The sequence below is a fragment of the Candoia aspera genome, chromosome 2 (genome assembly GCF_035149785.1).
Source record: "Candoia aspera isolate rCanAsp1 chromosome 2, rCanAsp1.hap2, whole genome shotgun sequence".
Taxonomy (NCBI): Eukaryota; Metazoa; Chordata; class Lepidosauria; order Squamata; family Boidae; genus Candoia; species Candoia aspera.
In genome coordinates this window covers 101643316-101665438 of record NC_086154.1, presented here as the reverse complement: position 1 = coordinate 101665438, position 22123 = coordinate 101643316, and the positions used below count along the sequence as shown (strand labels likewise).

The 22123-nt window shown below is 40.1% G+C and overlaps 1 protein-coding gene across 1 annotated transcript in view; it reads right to left on the bottom strand.

The window, feature by feature from the left end:
• Positions 1 to 22123, bottom strand: part of USP43 (ubiquitin specific peptidase 43) — a 116115-nt gene that overhangs the window by 26648 nt on the left and 67344 nt on the right. The window contains exons 4-7 of the mRNA XM_063292598.1: positions 18201 to 18293; positions 12633 to 12768; positions 12382 to 12526; positions 2993 to 3155 (exon numbers count right to left, since the gene is read on the bottom strand). Coding sequence (XP_063148668.1) covers positions 2993 to 3155; positions 12382 to 12526; positions 12633 to 12768; positions 18201 to 18293 — 537 coding nt within the window. The remainder of the gene's footprint in view (positions 1 to 2992; positions 3156 to 12381; positions 12527 to 12632; positions 12769 to 18200; positions 18294 to 22123) is intronic.

Below are 22123 nucleotides of genomic sequence, written 5' to 3'. Positions count from 1 at the left end.
TTATCAGCGATAAAGCTCAGCACATCACAAGCTGTTTCCCAGCCGATGATAGTTTATTAGCCACTGCAAGTATGCAGAGACTTACTCAATGACATTTGGGATGTGTGGAGTGAATTCATTATCTGCCTACAGTGCTTTTGCATTCAACTACCCTCCCATGAGCAACTCATAACCATGCTCCTGTGTGCAGTTCCCCTTTTTCAGCAAAGGAAAAACATGCTTTTGAAAGGAGAGGGGGGAAACATACATACCCAGAATGGGCAAAACATAGTCCAGACCAAAGTGTTGGCTCAGGGTTCCTGAGGCTATTGCTCCAAGCCAGCTGCGTAGACCAGATTTGGCAGAAATAACAACACTACCGTTCTAACTCAATTGCCTCAAGTGGAAACTATTAACTTCCGCTACATTTGCTTTATCAGACCTTAACATTAACATTACAAAAACCAGGTGTCGTGCCAAGTAACACAAAGGAAACTGTGCTTAACAAGCCCAGCTGCTGCTTTATCTGGCCGCTAATCAGCAACCCTGCAGATCTGGGATCCTGAAGGAAGCAAGTAGCTACCTTTCAGCCTGAAGCTCCTTCCCTCTGCTGCAGATTCTTCAAGTATGTTCAGTGCACTTCTCCGCCAGCTTTGGGGACAATGAGGAGGACCTGGTTTTTATCCTACAGAATAACCACACCAGTGAAAGAGTTCAAAAGAAGCTCTTTCACAAACACTACAAATGACTGCATAAGCAGCAGCAGTCCTTGATTAGGTGTCTTGAAGTCATTGTCAAGTCTTAGCAAAAACACTGATATGATTTTCTCTGGGATAAACTGTCCACAACCTGGCCCTTCAAGTCTTTCACCAGTGCAGCCATAGACTCTCTGCCTATCCTTCTAGTTGGTATCATCCTCTATTTCTCTTTCCTTCCATCTTTACCAGCATTATAGATTTTTGAAAAGAGCAGGATCCTCACATAATGTGTCCAAAATATGATAGTATGAGACTTGTCATTTGTGCCTTGAGTGAGAACTCTCATATATTCTATGACCCATTTGTCTGTTTCCTTGGCTATCCAGAGTATACTCACGAGTCTTCTCCAATACCAAAATTCAAAAGTTTCAATATTCTTCCTATCCTGCTTCTTCAGAGTTCAAAGTTCAACTTTTGCTTTCATAGAATTTTGCCTGCCTAATTCTGATTTTTGTAGGCATAAACACATCACAGCATCTAAATATCTTTTCCAAGACCTTCATTGTTACCCTGCCACATGCTAATCTGTGTGCTTCTTGACTGCTGGTTCCTGTACTATTGTTGCTATTGATCCTAAAAGGCAGAGCTATCTACCACTTCAGTATCTTAATTGTCAATTCTAAGGTTGGTTGCTGTACCTGTTGTCATTAGTTTGCGCACTATGTAAAGTCTCCTTTCTTTGATACTGATATGTAGGCTGGCTTCTTCCAATCTGTTTGCCACTGTGTCACTCCAGATTTGCTAGGACAGTTTGGATAGAACCTTTGTTAATTCTTTTTGCCGTATTTCTGCAGATTTTCCCACCAATTTCTGTAGCTTTCTAACTTGGTAGTGACTAGAATTTTGATTTAACTTCATCTTTTAGTACTAGACATTTTTGTAAATAGGAAATATCTTCAAAGGCATCTTGGATGTTGACATACCTACTGTTCAGAATTTTAGTATACTTATTCCACCTTTTTTGCTCTTTCTTGGATGTCCCTGGCAACCTTTAGTATACCTATTTGAGGCTGGACCCCCTTCTGAGTTCAGAAATCTTTTGGAAGAGTTCCTTTGTTTTTCCACATTTTCATTTTCAGTGTCTTTACATATGCTGTTATAGTACTACTTCTTGCCTCTTCTACCAGCTCTCTTAATCTCTTCAAATTTCTTTCTGAAGTCTAACTGATATAATTTGTTCTTAAGTCCATGATACTCAAGTACTGCCTTTGCTATAGCCTTTCTGATTGTGAAAGTAATGGCATTTTTTGTGTGTTCTGAGCAGTAAACAGTGTGATCTTCTAACTGAAAGTGTCCAATTCTAGTCCATTTCAATTCACTGATGCCTAAGCTGTCAATCGGTAGTGGATTCATTTCATCTTTGACTGTCCTGAGCTTTCTCATGTTCATTCTTCTTATCATCCATGTTCCCACTATAATGCTGCCTCTGAGATTCAGATCCTCTTTTCTCACATGGCAATATCAGGAACTAGATTTCCCAAAAGCTTTAATCTAACCACATCATATACAATATTAGTACTCTGAAAGATCCTCAGGTATTCCTCAGTAGCACGTTGAGTGCCATCTGACCTGAGGAACACATTGTCTGCCACTGTATTTTTGAAAACTTTGTATTATTTATCCATGTGGCTTTCTCGTAAAATAGAAGAGGAGTTTATTATTGTGCAATTTGAAATAACTTAAGACTTCTTGGGCAGCAGAGATGTCAACCATGCAGCTTAATAATTGGATCTTTTCTTCATATTGCATGACCAATACTAGTCTTCTGGGAAAAGTAGAGCCATCTGCACAGAACTCTTGATTTGGCATATGTATAAAAGGCTTGGTTTTTTTTTCTGCACTTCATATGAGCCTCTTTTGGAGAGCACCTGACTTTGAAATATGTTATTCCTACCCAGGAAAATCTAAACAGTCTACAAGAACAACAAATGGGTATCTCAGTTAAGTTGCAGCAGCTGACCAACCTCATCTGGACTCAGAACCTAAGCAAAGTCAAGTCTGCTTAGTACTTGGATGGAATACCTCCAAGGAATACTAGCAATGTAGGCTAGACTGGGAAGTAAAAGAACTATCATGGCAGACAGCAATCACAACCCATTTAAATAAATGGCTGGGAGGAATATAGTACAGCTTTTCACCCAAGACCTGCATGCAAAGTCCATATGATTCTTTTCCCATGAGCTCCTGATTGCAGAAGAACAGGTCAAGTGCCTGCCTCTGTTGTAGAAAGAGCCCTCCTGTCTATAAGGGCTTACCTCACAGCCTGCTGCCCTGTCCTGGCTACATTACAGACAAGGAGCAGGATTCTGCCACCTCCACCATGGTGCAGGAACTCTGATGAAATGGCCCCTTTACGAACCAAACGCTGCCCTTCTGGCTCAGCAGAATTGGGAGAAGATGGGAGACTCTGTGGACAACCTGAAAAGGGGGAAAAATATATACACATGCTTCAAATCTGGCTTAAATACAAAGACTATGAAACTCTCAGAGAAATATAGGTCAACTTCACAAAAACTGCCTGCACCAGATAGGCCACTTTATTAATGTGGATAAATCAGATCATGAGATCTTTCTCCCAATGTTAAAAGCAATTCCTTGTCACCTCTATGCATTGCTTTATTTTCATAGAAAATGTAATATCCATTTTTCTGATGGAGTAGGGAAAAAGGTGAAAATGTGACCTGGAAATAGACTAGCCAATTAGTTTGTACCTGAGCTTGGAATATGAACATACTTTTCCCCCCACTCAAATCCAGCATTACTGCAATTCTGAATAAGAATCAGTCTGAGAAGTCCAATTATACTCAGAGGTGTAAAGTTTAACGTAACATCTTCATCTCCAGTTAATGGTGATTTGGCATACTGTGATCTCACCTTGTCAGCACTATCTGCTGTGGGACGATAAAACCCTGGCTGAACTGAGGCAGAGGATTTGGGATCTAGATATCCAAAATGACAGAGTCAAGGTCTCCCATCCCTTTTATAGCACAATGGCGCCTCCTCCCTGGACTGTCCCTAGATATTTCTTTAACGCCTTATATGCTTTACAGAGAAGACTAATTTGTTGACCCAATTTGGGGCACTATCTATTAGGCAAAGAGCTGGTAGATATGTAAGCCTCCCATATGAAAGCTGAACTTGTTTTTGTTGGGTAAAATCTGTCTTACATGTGCTGTTAAAATGTTTGTTGTACACCTGATGGCGATCCAATTTAATACTTCCAAGTGTTAACAACTCTAATTGCTATTGCAACCAGGAGGCCAATACCCTTCTCCTGGGTGACCACTCTTCAGAAACCTCTAAGAAGGTTGCAAAATTCTTATCAATAGCTATAGCTGTTAGAAGCCGTCTGGTTCCTCCATGATGTTATTAATTATTAGCCGATACCTGCTCTAGGATTTTCTCACAATTGTTAACATTCCTTTTTATAATTATCATATTGGTCTTCTTGTGTTTGGTCTTGGACCGTAAATAAATTTTGACTGATCCCCAGTTTCAATAGATAAAAGACACCACATTTATGTGGTACTCTGTGCAAATGCAGGGAAACATGAGGTGCAGAACTTCAGAAAACAGTGATTTTTGTTTTGAAGTTTAAGTTCATACTTTCACAAGCTGTGAATATTTGCTCAAAGATATATGGACGTATGGCTGGCAACTTTTCTAGAACTCAGAAGCATTGATGAATAAGATTTCCAGTGCTGAATAGATGGACCTTGATCATCATTACAGGCTGCTAAATATTTCTTCTCCTTTTCAATTCAATGCAATCAACTGAATGAATTATACGACATAGTAATTTTGTAAATGAATGCAAAACGCCTGAATCATTACAAAGGATGCAGATTTGGGGGTTTTCGTTCAGCAACTGTCCGAAGTTACGATGGCCATTGTAGCTGCAGCCATTACAGCATCTGTGCGGTCACAGGATCACGATTTGGGTGCTCAGCAACCGGCTTGCAATTACGACATCGCAGCATCCCATGGTCACGAGATTGCCATTCGCAACTTTCACAGCCAGCTTCTGACAAGCAAAATCAATTGGGAAGCCAACAGGAAGTCACAAAGGGTGATCATGTGATTATGAGACACTGCAACCATAATTGGGACTGCCGGAACTGCCATCGCAAGTCGGTGCTGTCATGTGACATTGTGCCTTATGACTGCATCACTTAGCGAAGGAGTTCCCGGTCCCAATTATTGTTGGTAAGTGAGGACTACCTGTCCTTTATAAGATATGAACAATGAGGGTAGAATATTATAGACAGCTGTTCTAACATAATTCTCAAATACCATGTGCCCATATTTTTGCAATGGTGCATTTTTTTCCCCAAGCCTCCCAAAACAACTGGGTCTTCTGGGTCATTTGAGGGAGGTGCAGGAAGAGTGTTGGTGGGGCCAACAAAATAAAAAGGGGTTTTTTAAAGTGTAAATTTAGTGTACAACCCTTAAAAACTCACATTTACTTCTGATCATCATTCACTCTTAGTTTATATGATCTCATTATTTCCTAACATATAGTCCTCCTCTTGATAAGGGAAGGGAAGGGACTTAATTATAAACAGTCAAATCTCCTTCGAACTGAGTGGTTTCTGATTATTTTATAGATACCTCCATTTACTTACCACTCATCTACTAATGGCACTGAGTGGTGAACAAAGATAAAAACATAGTATAATTATCAAGACCAGTTAAAAACAACAACAACAACAAAAGTTCTTCTAGGAGTTTTTTTTTTTTAATCTTCTAGTCTATGCTACAGTTTAGGATTTCCTGGTTTATCATGCAGTACATTGATTCCATCTGTCTCTGGAATCCTGGTGCTATCCCATCCAAATGCTAACAAGGTCCAATTTTGTTCATCTTCCAAGCCCAGGAAAGGTGGTGTCACATGGCTGCAACCAGTGACTGTAAATAACAGTTTATCATGCAGTACATTGATTCTATCAGTCTCTGGAATCTCCCATGGAAAAGCCAGGTGCCAACTAACTGCACATTTATACAATACAAAATATTGTCCCCTAAAACAAATGTTTGCCTAACTGATCCCAACTGATCCTTTTCACCAGAGTAACTCTAACAACCAACACCCTTGGGAACCTAAGTAATACACTAGAGCTTACTGTTCCTGATCACTAGACTGAAGCTCGCTGGCCTAGCCAGCCTGATCTGTACCTCAATTTTCAGGTTGATCTCTCCTTCTGCACAGATCTAGGCTGCATAATTCATTAACATCATCGGCAATAGGACTGTCCCAAAGGCAGGATTTGTCGTGAAATTCCATTTCCCAGATCTGCACACACACTGTCACCTCTCATGTTTTTCAATTAAGGCCTCTTGTTTAGCCCAGAGAGACAATAAATCACTGTCAGACTGTGTCTTCAGACTCATCCTTGTTTTGCATTTACAAGCTAATTCTTTTAAAGAAATGCAGCCATCTGGACAGATGCTTTGCCAGTCCCACAACTCAGCTTAATGCCTTTCAACCTCTTCTCTTCTTCCTGAAGTTGCCCTTGTCAAAGGTTCAGCTCTGCAGAATCTTAACCCAACCAAACATCTAAGAATTCAGAGCTGCAGACATTCTTAAATGGGGTGATTCTATAGACAATCTTAAATGGGATAATGGCAATTTCTAAGTGTTAACAGTCTCTTCTGGACTGTAATATTCAGTGGGAAGCCTGCAAGTTTGAATGTTCCACACAATTCTTTCTCACACACACATTCAGGAAAGTCTCATACAGTGAAAAACAATTAAATCGTTCTCCCTGCATGATTGTTTTTATAATGGAGAATACTAACATTCCTTCCCCCAGAGTCTGATGGGGGAGGCGACTTTAACACAGAGAGTTCGACTGCATCCCCAACATAACTAATCAATAAGCAAGACACAGCAGATGAGAAGCACAGCTTCCAGAGCGTTCCCACTTTTCTGAGAAGTGGGAAGTCCAGCAGGATAGCCGAGTGCTTGGTCTTGGCTCAAGACCCTTTTCCGTAGATAGATGGACCTCCCACCATCATGTATCTAGATGACATGACTTTCTTAAGCTACTGAAAAAACTGAACACAAAGTTCCAGTTACTGCTATGAGAGAGTCAGACAGTCATCTCTTTAACAGCCCATAGGTGGGAAAGAGGAGTCAGCAGGAGGAACAGAATAGGTAGAAAAACACAATAACAACAACAACAGATGAAACAGTGTATGCATTTGGGAGATAAGCACCAGACAGATCTGACAAGACAATATTGGGCCGAACTTCTTGGGAGTGCATTTGTGGTGGGTTGGGAGTCGGAGGAAAACAGTGTTGTCTGTTTCCACATTCAAGAAATGGTAGACAGCCCATACTGACAATGGGGCGAGCAGAAAGTGAGGCTAAATCTGGTCAACCCTATCAAACTGTTTTCTTCGTGCTCCAACAAATTCTTGTGCAATTTAAAAGCAAAGCATCCCTTTATGCTGAAAACATATTTCCTTTTACATTCTATTCCACCTCCTCCTTCCTTTAGAAATAACCTGTATGCTCTGGACTGGTAGAAAGCTGTACTGATTTGTGTGCTTAGTTTTCATATTAAGAGGCAGAGCAAACAGAAAAGCTGAAGTTTAAATTCTCTTTGCAGCTCTGTCCCTTATAGGCTCCACCCTGACTACATCTTCCCACCAATTGAGGACTGACAACAAAATCTGACTTACGCTCCTGGCATTTGCAAACTGAAAAACCAATTTATCTTGATTCAAGCCTGACTCTTTGAAGCAAAAATGGCTTGGCTGCCTGCCAGGTCCAGGAAGGCTAAAAATAGCCTCTTGTATTAGTCACAAAATAGGAACAGATTCCCTTTATGCCACACAAGAATCAATCACAAAATGCTACTAGTAAGATCCTAGTTTAGAGAAATCGTATCAAGTATATTCAAAAAAGCAACACCCAAAAAGGTACCCATAAGCCACAATGAAGTGGTGGCAGCAGCATCTCACCTGTGTTACTTCAGTGATCTCTTGGGCATTATCCATCACATATTTCTGTCTGAGATTACATAGAGATTTTGGAAGAGCTGGTTACCTTCCTGTAATGCATACTTCAGATGGTTATCTAGGAATTCGTAACTATTGGTTTTCTAATTATGCAGAGCTATTCAAAATCTGCTAGAACTAACAGAACTTCTTGGCAGGAGTTCCTCCCTCTGTGTAGCAAGTACGCCTAGACCCAGCTCCAAATGAATCCCTCCAGTTCCTGAGACCAGTGCAGTAGATACAAGATGAACACTGTCATCTAGCACTACTGTAAACAGGGTAGGATGGCAGGTTGGATGAATTCAGAGTTCATCACTCGAAACATTTCCATTTCAGTAAAGTTACCAGTTTGTCATTGCCATGTGATCTACACTCATAGGTAGAAAAAATTTTGTTTGTTTTTTGGTGCCTCTGAGTCAGTTTTTGATTCCTGGCGACTGCCTGGACCAGCCCTTGCAGTTTTCTTGGTAAGACTTTTCGGAAGTGGTTTGCCCTTGTCTTCTTACTGGGCCTGGGAGAGAGCAACTGGCCCAAGGTCACCCAGCTGGTTTGTGCCTACGGTGGGACTAGAACTCACAGTCTCCTGGTTTCTAGCATGGTGCCTTAACCACTACACCAAACTGGCTCACGGTATTATTATTTTTATCATATTGTTGATTACCATTTGGCTTTGAGAGTCTGTGGATAGTGATGAATGTAAATAAAACAAATCTTAGAGGAATACGGCCCAAGATTACCCAGCTGGCTTTGTGCCTAATGTGGGACTAGAATTCCTGGCCTCCCAGTTTCTGGCCTGATGCCTTTATCCACTACATCAAACTGGCTCTAAATAAGTACTGTAGCTGACTTATTATCTGGAAAAGGATCTGGTGCTCATAACATGGCCATAGATAGGTTTTCTATTCCAAAGGTGAAATCCCTTTGAGAGCTGAGATCCAAATGGTAATGTTGGAGGGCTGGCCTCAAGTAACTACTCTGCGTCATTCTTCTATGGGGATCCTGCATGGAAAAGCTACAGATGTGGCTGTTATTCATATCAAGTAACCACATATCCAGAGAAAGCTAATTCTTAATAAAATTGATGACTGCAACTATCATTTGGAAAACATAGAGGAGAAAGGTATAACCCACTGGATGGGCCCTGGAAGGCCAAAATCAAACTTTAGTTCCTTTGGAACAAGCCCATTTAGTGCAAGCAGAAAGCAAGTGATCTTCACACAACAAAGGAACAAATCGATTTTTTAGTTGCCTTGTGGGGCTGAGGGAAAAGTTACGGAATAGTGTGTCCAAAATGGAACAAAGTGATAGACCTTAGGAGAATCTCTGAGTGAAGGACTGTGTCTCTATGACAAATAAGAAGTGGCAAATCCCAACTTAAGGAACATCGTTCTCGCACCAGGCAAACCTCAATGACTGCTATTAAAGCATTTTCCATGAAAATACTGTAGATGAGTGGGAGCAGTCACCATTGGTTCCAAAAGCCTTAAAATTAGCATGGGCAGAACCAGAGAAAGATTATACGTGGTAACCAGTGGAGATACAGCAGATAATAGCAAATCAAATCCTTGAAAATAAAGTGCTTTGTGAGAGAATTAGAAAAGAGGGAGATACTGTCCACTGAAGATCGAAGAAAGAAATGGCTGCAAGGTGGACCTTTATGGCGAAAAAGCCTACCCACATTCCTCCAAATGTAACTGGAATATCAAAACATGATAAACGTTACACTGACATAGTCTGCACAAATTCTCAGCTTAGGTATATAAGTATTCCTTCTTGTGGAAGGCTTCCAAAAACCTAGGCAAACCTCATCTACTCTAGCCCTAAGGAAGCCCAGGATTAAATCCTCCCAGCTGTGAAGCATGTGAGGTCTGTGTGATAAACGGGCAATGAAGAATAGATAGCAGGTTTCAATGTTTCAGGGATAATCTCAGTGAATCAGTCACAACGGAGCAAACCACAATTATCAAGGCCATCATGGGGTTATACAGTTAGCCAAACTCCTACAGATCCAAATGAGGACTTGGTCAGCAGGGAAAGCGGAGATAAAAGAAACATCTGTTTCATGAGAACAGGAAGGCATTGCCTAAAGATTGACAATACTCTGCATCTGTTGCACACACGGAAGCATTTACAACTGCCCTGGAATGCAAAGAGATCGACCTTGGGCTCTGTGATGGTATGTGGGAATGGCCTTGGGAGACAGGAGGAACAGCCACAGACTAAGCAATGGTCAGCTAAGAGCTAGTACTCCTGGGTGTGCTTCTTGCCTGGACTACCTCACAAACAGGTCCTGATGGCATCACTAACCTTGGATTATTATTCCATGCTCTCCAGATGTTTGAATAGCTTTGGGAGAGAAGAGGAGCACTAACAAAAGGCAAAAAAGTGGCTCCTGAAACAAAAAATCAACTCAGGCCTGAGGAATAGAAAAAGGAACAGGGAAAACATGGGTTCCGGCTCCTCTTGGTTTTAGCACCCAATTTTGTGCAGAAAATGAACCCAGTTCAGCCTCTTTTAAAGGAAATCTAGTTTGTAGGTTGAGAAACTGTGATGGTAAGAGAAAGCAGTTCTTGGCTTATGAATACATTATTTATACAATTTTCAATAGAGGTAGATGTTCAGTTTATTAGCTCTTACAACAGCTTCTCTTTATAGATAACTTGCAGGAATAACTTTCTTCAGAATCCACTACATTTCATTTGCAGAGCCAGCAGTCAATCAGATAACTGCCAGAATTAAGAATAAAAATTTTTGTACTTAGGACAGTAAAGCTGCCCAAGGGAAAAAATATATCTTTTTCCCCAATACCTCATGATGCAATCACTGGTCTAGAGATCTTAATAAGAAGCTGTTAAAGTGACAGAGCCATAATGCCTCTAAAGCCCACTTATCCTGTGGCTATCTGGCAGGACTATTACTAATCTATGCTAGCCAGGCTGGGCAAGAGGAGTGTAATGGATAGACCTGGTCTTCAGTTAAAGTTACTGGCCTGGTTGTGATCTCATCAAGGCAGTAAAACATTTTCAGCTCTCTCTTGTATGAGACTTCCTTCTCTTTGGTTTCTGAATGATCCTGGGCAAAATGCCAAAATCTTTAGAACAGCATTCGATGTATGGTCTTTTACCAAACATCAATCTCATGGCCACTGAGCAAAACAAAGAGCCAACTGCTGTGACTGTAGACACCAGTAGCTTTTCTTGGACTCTGAACATGGGAATCCAGTTTTACCCCAGTTGCTATATCAGGCATGGTTGTCACAGAGCCCTCTAGTCTGTGCGGGGCCAAATTAAATGTGATAGCATCATATCTCTGCATGAACATGCAATGTTATCTCCATCTACTGTAATTGACTACAATTTTATTGGGAGATGGGGTCTAATTTATGGGCAAAAGGGCACATTTCTTTTACTAGACACTCTAGACCCCTGCTAAGACAAAACTATTTGGAAAGGGAAAAGTGAAGGAAAAAAAGAGTCACTCCTCTCATAAACACAATCTTCTGTTTCATAAATCAAATAATCCAGACCAGAATATAGCAAACAGCTCACTGGGTTGACCCTTAGGCTGTGCACAGTGTTTTTTTTAAAAGGCTTTAATTTTAGTAGAGCATTTGATACAATTCTTTCCAAAAAAAGCCTAAATTGTTTCAGTACTAGAAGTGTTCAACTTGTAGACCATAAAGGGTCAAATCTGATTAGGGGCAGGGGAATTCACAGGCCTCCTACCAGGATACAGTCCTGCATACAAGTAGTCCTCACTTACTGACCACTCTTCAGTGACTGCTCAAAGTTACAACAGTGCTGAATAACGAGACTTACAACTGATCCTCGAAGTTGCAGCCATTGCAGTGTCCCCGTGGTCACATGATTGCCATTTGTGACCTTCACAGCCAGCTTCCAACAAGCAAAGTCAGTGGGGAATCCAGCAGGAAATTGCGGTCACGTGACTCTATGCTTAACTACAGTGGCCAGAACTGACAAATCGCCGCCATAAGTTGGATATGGTCACGTGATTTTTCACTTTACAACCACATCACTTAGCGACAGAGTTGCTGGTCCCAACTGCAGCTGGTAAATGAGGACTACCTGTATAGTGCTGTCTGTCTTCTCAAACTCATACTATTAATTCTTTTCTGGCTCAGGCAGACTACAGTCAAAGATGGCTGAGCATTGCTCATGTTCTGCAGTGCACATTAAAAAAGCATAATCTTATAGTTTGGACTTAGCATGTATTAATTAGTCTATTAGTCAGCACAGTTTAGACCAGGGATGCAAAACCACAGCCTATGGATTACAGGTGGCTTATGGAAGTATGACCCACCATTGCTCTTGTCCAGTCCCAAGCAGCCCATTCATCAATTCACCAGTTGACAGGAAGAGACCAGCTTTTGCTGACAGGAAAGGAAAATCCAGTGACTACCCTGCTCCTCCCAAAAAAGAGGCTGAAAAAAGCTGCATTTTCATTACCAACAACCACAATAACGTATCAAAAGACAAGTTTAGAAATCTGGTATGGGTCTTGGTGCTCCCTTATGTAGATAAAAAGAGGCTATTAATTTGCAAAATAGTGGAATTATTTGCATTCTTTTGTATTTTACAATCTGTATTGTGTTCCTTTCAACCACCACATTAAGATGTACCTGAGATTCGGGAAGAGCTGTCCCTTCTAAAAGAGAGTGGGGCCTGGAAAGCATAAATGCTGTCCGCTTCTGCAATAGTGTTCAGATCCTCATCATCTGAGAAAGAGCACTGGAACCCCGACTGGTTTAGCTCAACCAGGATTACCTGCAAGAAGACCAGTTACGGATATAAACTTCAAAGAAATAAGGTTCAAATCACAGGGTATGAGAGAAAAATCACAGAGAGTATGAGAGAAAATTGTCTGGCTAACCTGGTCAGGCGAAATCTTGCCCTCTTCTGCCACCATTTCCCTCAACTTTGCCACAGTGCTGAAGAGAGGCACAGCTAGGCCCACACGCACAAATCGCTGGCTTTTGGACTGGAAGACAAGAGTGACATTCAAAGGCCTGGAAGAAAGGGGGACACAAGGGAATTTAGATGGAATACTTAGAATGCCCCCAATTCACAGTTAACTCACATCTGGTCCATCCGTCTGTTCATTTATTCATTCATTCACTCACTCACAGAACTTGGGTTGCCTTAACTTGGCCATGTAATTTGTTTAGATATATGTTATTGCTTATGAGCACAGGAGTGGATTGTATTGTTTTCCAAATTTGTACCACATATTTTGAGCATGGAGATTTGAGGCTAAATCACTGAAGACTATAAGCATATGACTGCAAAGGACCAGAGCCAAACAGACTCTTAATAGAAAACATCTCCACTTTGAGCCCTGCTCTTTCCAAAGCACTAAGAAACAACACCTTCTGCATCTTTAAGAACATATCTGTAACCATGGATATTAAAAATTACTCATTAAAAACAGTGTACAGTGTATCCTGGAGCGTCTGAAACCACACACACCACCATTTCCACAGTGTATGCACTATGTAGAACATAACACATAGAATGATTTCTAGACTGCTGGAAAGATCTGTGTTATGGCACCCTTTCCATCCTAGTGCCTACCTACCCTCCCAGATATGTAATGGCTGCAACTCTCCAAATTCGCAACCAACCTGGCCTTTTGTTTTCAGATATAAAGGTATAAAGATTGTACTGAGAAGAAAAGAACAGTTGAATTTGAAGCTTCACCCTGAAGGCTCGGAAGAGGGAGGCAAAAATGGGGAAGAACACAAGCATTCTAGAAGGCATCAAGGAGTTTTCTCTCACATTCTTCCAGTTAATTAGGATGCAGAGCTGGAGAATAGGTGCTGCTTCAAGGCATCTGTCAACTCTGACAGAGGCCCCAAAAAACTGATGCTTACTTAATGTCTAAAACATGTGGGGTAATTTCTTCTACTTAATGCATGCTATGATTCGTCCTTTCCTGACATGAGCAAAACTTGGATGTGACCTGGTGTTGGGTGTATAGCAAAGAATTTCTCCTACAGCTTCTACATGGCAGCATTCAGTGAGCGCTTTCTTAAACACTCTTTAAATGTGTTGCTTGAAAAGAAACTCCATGGTGACTTTTTCTTTAAACTTAAACCACGGGTGGAGAGCCCAATTTGGATCAGGGGCATAGTAGATAGGAAGGGTGGCTTTAACTCTTCCCTCTTCCACGGTGATCTTTAGCAATAGGTAGTATTCACTGCAGTTTCAATCTTCAGTGGAAGACCCAAGTGACACTTCAAGTGGATCAGCCTGATCACAGGTTAGCAGGTACAAAAGAGCACTAAGTTGTACCACCGTGTTTCTCCCAGCAGAGTTAAAATGAGCCATGGAAGCCCAGTGGCTGGCTAGGTGGGCCAGTCACTTTCTCTCAGCCCAGTCTACCTCACAGGATTGTCGCTGTGGGGGGAAAACTTGGATAAGGGTGTGCTATGTATGCTGTCTTGAATTCCTGAAGGAAAAGTGAGATATAAAGCTAACAAATACAAAAAATAAATAACAGTTTCCTTAAAGAGAGAGATTTGCTTTCTTATATTAGGTCAAAGAAGATCTCCTAGATATATCCACTGCATATTCTCCAGCAGGGAAAAACAACTTTTTCAAGGTTAAGAGTTATGCTCCATGAAGGAACAACAGGGCCAGGACAAAAAGTAAATTTAGTTCATTTAATTTATATTTAAATAAATTACATTAAATATAATTGGTAATATTACTTAGCAACTATATATTTGTTTTCCCCTTCTGTCATATTAAAAAAGTAACAACTTTTAAAGGTTTTTTGGAGCAACATGCTGGGCTTAAAGAAGGCCTCAGATAGTGTCCCTCTCTTTTAGACTTAAGCTTTGAAGATCTGTATCAATATCAATTTTTAGTATTCAAGTGCAGATATTTTTTCTGCCAATTTCACTACTGGGAGCTGACAGATGATGTCCTGGAAACAACATTTACAAATTCTATAGCTATCTAACCATTTAGAAGTACAACTCACAGAGGCTCCAAAGATTCATATCCATAAAATGGCAGTTCAGAGGAAGCACTTAAAGAGATGTGAAAAGAAGTATGGAGATTTTGTTCTTTTTTCTCCTCATTGATAAAGGGCTCAGGTGGCTGAGTCCCCATGATGCATACAGACTCACTGTTTAGCCTCTTTGCTGCCAAGCACGGCCAAGCACAGATAAAACCAAGAATCTGGAGGGAGTTCTAAGGATTTAAGAGAGCAGAATGCAAGTGGGAGGGAAGATAGAAAGGTGGGGGGGGGCATACTCAATCTCTCCAAGGTGTTTAGAAATATAAATTAAACATACTCCATTTTGGAAAAGCATAAATTCCAGACTACGTAGGCAATTAAAAAAAATAAATAAATTCCAAGGGGAACAAGAATCCTGTGAATCTTAAAAGCTAAGGAATTTATTCTAGCATAAGCTTCTGAAGAAATGACTTTGCTACATCAGATATCTGAAGCTCTACTAACATGCTTCTAAATTCAGAAAAGGTTTGGTAGCACCTTTTGGGACTATAGTAAGCATTTTATTTAAGGTATAAGCTTTCATGAACTGGTTATCATAAATTAATAGGACTCTGCTCCTCCAATGTCTATGAGCTCCTGGGGGTCTTTTCCCATTTCCTCAGAACATACATCAAGTACATTCAGGACCCTGGAACTCTTGAGAACAATGTAATGTCTTGAAATGCCATCACATCAGAAAGAAGATGGAAGATGGGGACAATATATAAAAGAAACATTTAATCTACAGTTCAAGTTCCATTCCTCAGACTAAGGTTCTGTTTTGATAATGCTATGTACATACTGAAGACAGTGAGATTTCTTTCCAAAGAAACATGCAAAGGATAGAGCTGTCAATCAGACACATGCAGCCCAATCCTGTACATATTTATTCATGTTCAGCTCTCAAGAGGATGAGCACAAGGTATCTTTGGAATTCAAAATTATAATGACCCCTTCTATCCAACTAACACTATTGTAAAAAATCTTTTCTATAACCCAGTACCTTAAGAATTCAAACTAAGAAGAGGTAGGGACTTATCCTATATTTTTTTAGTAGGACCTGGGAATTCTAGAAAACCATACTTGTAATGCTGTCATTTTCTCATTTCCCAGCTTTCTGACTTCCCTAGAGCTCATGCATTGTAGGCCTACCCTCAATGGAAAAAAAAAAGTTTTGCTAGTTTTAGGCTCTTGGTTCCCTGCTGTGCATAAACAGCTGCCAAAAAGTTCCAGCCCATGGCCTTTTTCTGACAGTATTTCTCACTCAGCCTGTGATGCTGAAATAAACAAGACAGTTCTAGTCCTCTTGTAGAAATAATATGAGACTTCTGGACAGAAAGAAGAGAAAGTACTTCAGAAGCCTGCTCAGTATCCCAAAGCAAACTTGCTCTTGCAGGAACAGAAATAAAAATGGACAATATGAAAACTGAATTCCTAAAAGGTGGATTGTAATAAACGGAGTTCTGGTCTGGATATTCAGAAAATTTAGGTGGTTCAATAGACTTGGGGAAATTATAGAACAGGAATGGTGAATTTGGGGTCCTTCAGATGTCACTGATCTATAGCTTCCAGAATCCATCATCACTGGCAACAACTTTTGCTCCCAAGGGCAATACATTTTGTTGTTATTGAACTAAATACTATTTGGGCAATAAACTGTACCAATGCAGTTTGCACATGGAATCTGGATTTGTAATAAAAGTAATAAAAGTGGACTTTTAGTAAGATGGAAAGAGAAGAAAGATTACATTGCAAATGTCTCAGTATGGAACCTTAATTTTAAACAAAGCAATGGAAATTCTGAAATTCACTTGTGGATGCAGACATACTGAAAATATAAAGATAGGAATGTCTATCTTTATCTTGGCCCATCCCAAAGTGTTGGGAGATTAACTAGATAGCCTATGTTATTTTCCCACCTTATGAAAAATTGGATGAAGGCATGGATGAAGCTCTTTATCCTACAATAAACGGTTTACATCATGGAGGAAGCAGACAATGCTTCAGCAGATTAAAATAAGGAGGTGGTAGTATGGCAGTTAACATTCTCTCTGCAGAGCCTGCCACCAATTCTCCTTATAACTTGAGTAATACTCAATACATTCCAACATATCTTTTCTCTGTCTGCCCTTCCTTGGTATAAGGCAGCTTATTACAGTGGCCACTCTGCAATAGCAATACTATCATTTTCTGGACAACTCTTGCCTACAACCTATTTGTAATTCCCCTAGAAAGACAGAACAAATGCAAACTAATTCCACCATCATATAGAATGGATCCTACACATCTGCCACAATAGAGCATCAGACTCCTGTGAAGAAGATGAGACAACCAACATAATATAGAGATGAGCCCAATTAATTGGAACCAATATTTATCACGTGCTTCAGAAATTGTAACTGAATAGGAGATCAAGTAATCAACTGACACTAAAAAGTTAAACTTAACCCAACTCCATTATTTCATTTTGAGGTGATAAATATGACATATCAAGAATGCTTGCACTGAATAAAGATGTGACAGATCTCTGCAAATCACCAATATGGATCCAATTCCTATTTTAATTTTTACTTAACCTAAATAAGGTGAAGAAAAGATTCTCCTAATTAATTAAAGGCTTGTTTCTCATCTGCAACTTATATTAAGCTTATATTACTTGATTTTATGACCAAGACCTGAGATATCACTACATACTGACACGAGTGTTTACAGCAGAAAAATCCATGAAGGAAAAGTCAGTCTGCTTTAGACATATGCATCGCTCCTAGAGGCACTTATGCACATGGAGATACATCTACTTACCTTTGCTCCAGAAACAGCAAACAAGGGAGAACATGGGCAAGTCCTCCCACTACAATGCTAGCAGGCCTCAGTCACCACAGGTAGAATATTATACTCTGCACTGAAAGAACTTGCCTGGCTGTCCATTCTCTCTGTGTGTGTTCCCTCAAATACTGACACCTGAGCCTAAAGCCTGTAGAAAAGTATTGTGTAATCATATCAATAGCAGCTGGTCAGTTCTTGCCCCCACTGCTTTGCCAATTAGTCAAGTACTAGAACTCTGGTTTGATTACTAAGGCAGAAATATATACAAGTTTACGGGCTTCCTTCTCCCTCTTAGAGAGACTCCCATTCTAGGTGGCAATGAATTAATAACCAACATCACAAGTGCAATGCATCAAAACTTGAAATATTTAAAATGTGTATCTCAAGAGAAAATACATTCAGAAATATACATTTTGAGAGTAATTAAAATATGACTTTAAATGTGAATTTTCATTTAAAAGAAAGCTTAAAAAGAAAGAATAACCCACTGATTACTGACAAGATGGTAAGATATGTAAATGAATGCATGCAGTATTAACAGAAGTGGAATTCATACTGTACATCCTAGTAAGATCATAGGAGAGAAAACATGATATGTGACCAACATACCTGGTCTGACGCAAGGGGATGGGCAATGAGATACACAGAAAGGGATCAAAAGTATTGCTCTGTTTCTGGCAATGAGGGCAAGTCAATGAAGATCTAGAAGAAAAGTCAAAAAGACATTCCACATCAAAGATATCAATGCCAGCCTAAAAAAAGTAGGCTTCTAATTTGATATTTCAGAATATGACGTTTATCTTCAACCTCTGGGCTAAAAAGGAAAACCAATGGACTACAGATTGCTAAAGTCCTGAGAGTACCTCTCCTGCCAAACTTGCAAACTACAAAAATTAGTAGCATTTTGATGACACCTGCCTTATGAGTATACATAGCATTGATGTCTCTTTCTGAGGTAAGATCTAGATAAATGGACTTTCAGGGTCTCTCTCAATCTATGAGGGGACTGGTTCTGTCTATCAGACTCCTCATGGAAAAACTACTGCAATGAATATCCAAATGCAGCCTACTTGGAATCATTACATTAAATCAACTTTTGAAAAGTTAAGATCAGACAATCAACATATCTGTACTTTTACCAATATAAAATGACTTGTAGTATACAAACACACAATAACCATTCTCTTCCCATCTCCAAGAACAATTGGCAACAGGCAGATTTCTCTATGATGGTTTAGCTATTTAACTAGTACAAGAATTGGTGGCTCATATTTTTACATATATGCCAAAATTACAATGTATTTTCAGGCTTCTGTTAATTAGTGATTTTTTTTTACCCTCATGTAGCTTGGTCTGGGACAGGGGCATAATATACTCACTTATTCATACACTGAAAAACAGATCTCATAGCTAGCACCTATAAAAATTTAATCACAATTTTGCCTGTCAACATTATATCTCTTCTTCACACCAAGAGGAAGGAAGGAAGGAGCTGATGCTAAGAGAAAGTGGACATTTTCTTTGCCATACTCTCTTTCCTGCCTAGATTTCAGGTGTTGTTCCTGGCATGAAAAGTAGGGAAAAAAGGTTATAAGTGAAATATATACTCAGCTGGATACACTAGACTCAGTCCACCATACTCTGAAATTGACTGTTTGCCTGCCACCCTAGAAGGACGGACATCCTTTTTTGGCCCAAGTATCCTACTTTGCTTTTAACACCTACTTAGGGCCACAGAGAGCATAGCTGATAACATCATGATGTCGCCAGAGAGATGGAGAAATGCCTGGCCCATTTGCCGCCCTCCCCCCCATTTCTGGAATGAGGAGTTTTAAAGGACAAAATCAGTGACTTAAGCTGTCAGGTTAAGTCACCCATTCTGACCTTTTGAAGCACTTCAAAACAGGAAAATTGGCAAAACTGGAGGCCAAAAGGATAAAAAGGGTGCCTCAAGCCTCTGCAATGTATAAAGCACACATTGTGGCCATTAGCCATCTCCCATCCTAAAAAAACAGATTTTATTTAAAGAGACCAAATTTTCAAACCTGCCAACTTCAATCATCTTATAGGCACTAACTTGCCACTCCCTGCAATAAACCATAAGTTTGGCTTAGCAGTGTACACACTCACAATCTGCACACCAATAACTGTGACTAACAAGCTGCCTGTGGCATTGAATTTGATGGAAGGACCTAGAAACGAAGCCATGGTTTTCTGTCTGTTAACAAGGAAGCCCCAGGTTATAAGGGGGCCCACCCCCAACTAAAATGGCCAAACAGTTTAGTGTGCCCTACAAACTGCCCCATTCTATATTCCTCTAAGATTGGTTTTATTTACACCCATCAGATTCTCAGAGCCAAATGGTAATCAACAATACATCCATAAAACTTATAAAAATGAAATTAAGCAACAATTAACTAATAGCATATTTTCCTTCTCCACAGGCTCTCTGAAACAATTCAGTTTTTAAGAGCTTATGGACAGCCAGCAATGTGGGTGCTATTCTGATTTCTAGTGGGGAACAAGTCCATAGTGCAAGAGTCCCCCCCAAAAAAGTGGCACCCACAAGCCTCAGCTCTCCTCACAATGTTTTGTGCCTGACCAAAGCATCCTTTTGGTATGTATCAGAAATGAAGCCTCCATTTCAGGGAAAACATAAAATACCAAAGCTGTAATTCTGCACAGAGACACTGCTTAGCTTCAGGTGAAGAGAGTGGCAGATCTGTGTTTCATCTAAATGAGGGCAAGTTCCAACTATCTTTCCCCTTCATACCACTAGGCACCCTCTCACTCCCTCTCCTAATAATACCTCAAAACTATTTCAACTCAGAAAAGAACCTTGGAACTCATCACATTTGCGATATTCCTTGGCTAAGTAGTAGTTGCATCACAAATTTCCACATTTTCACCTTAGCCTAAAATAGTACAGAAATCTTTTCTTTCCTGATTTCTGTTAAACCAACACTCTGACTTTCACCATCTGCTCTCTTCCAAATTATGTGGCATATTAAATGACAATCTTGAAACCTAAACAGCTAAGGCACCCACCCTCATTTCCCTTCTTGCAAATGGATTGACAGACTGGGAGGACATCCACAGATCTCTGGTGCGCCTACATTTTCAAGAATTCTCATGTAATTAACAGTTCTAGTCAAAGGGGTTTAAGCATCCTAACTCGAATCAGGATGGATCCAACAATCTAATTCATCTGCACCGGACCTTAATGAAAACTAAACTGGCTAAGGCAAACTCCAAAGTCTGTACCACATGTCAATCATGCAACAGAGTAAATGTTTATTTTACAGTACCATTGGAGGGTACGTGTTATTTTACAAAATAGATACAAGTTCTGCCAGGAAGAGATTGCCAATTAAAGTTAGAAAGTAGAGGATGAAAAAGGGGACAGAAAAGGAGAAGAAAGGAAGATAACAATGAAGAGGAAACAACCAACTTTGAAATTACTAGCATACAGTATTATGAATATCTCTGTCTGAGGTAAGAAGGGTCCAGTTTCAGCTTTTCTATCATAGCAAAGGGAGCCTTCCCCCCCCCCCCCGCCATTTAAAAGGGCATCTGAAATTAAATTTATTTTCAGAGCAGCAAGTACAGCCCATCAACTGAAGGTCTTAATGAGATGGGCTCGCTAGAAGCACTTGTTGCTTAGCAGGAGTGTCTCTACAAGATTACATGACAAATGAAACCTGCTTCCTGACACGAAAATAAAAACATTTCCAAAAAAGTCAAAGGGAGGAAACAGTGCCAGGTGGGGAAAAGAAACTGGCGAGGCTGAATCTATTCCAGAAAAGAGAAAAATGGCTGCACCGTAACTATACACAGCTAGAGCTGACCTTAACTCTAGCCACCATACATCAGAATGCAAGGCAGATCTGTTTACCCCATTCTTCAGAAATAGAGGGGCCTGCACAAATATGTAAATGCCCTTTTGGAAAAAGTCACTACAGTATGTTATCTTGTCAATAAAAAGCATCTTTGCAGCTGCTTTTCTATAGCAGTTCTACGACCATCCAATGAAAATTTCAGGACAGCACTGAAATAGACCAATTCAACCAATATTAAAGGGGTTATACAATTTTAACTAGACCAGTCACTCCACTAAATCAAGAACAGCAGCAGAGAACGTCCAGAGGGAGCCTTTTTCAGCTTAGTTATTTCTTTTATTGACAGAGCTCAGCATTTATTTATGCAAAGAGATCTTTGAAAATGTGGAAACTGCTCGAGCTTTTCAGTTGAGAAACTTCAGCCAGTGTCAAGAGTGAAAGGGACACATTAAACGGGGTGTGGACTGGAACAGTCCATCACTTTTTTTTTTTTTTTTGCCTTAAAAACAATGGCATCTAGTTGAGTTTCAGAGAAATCTAGATCAGGTCCCAATTGAGTAGGATAGTTACTGCTTCTTAGCCTTTTGGCTAAGATCAAGTGTAGTGTGTGTGTAGAGGAGGATAGTTTAATCCTCCTCCTGCATTTAAATCTAAATTATTATTCCAGTAGCAAATAGGATTTACATTTTTCTA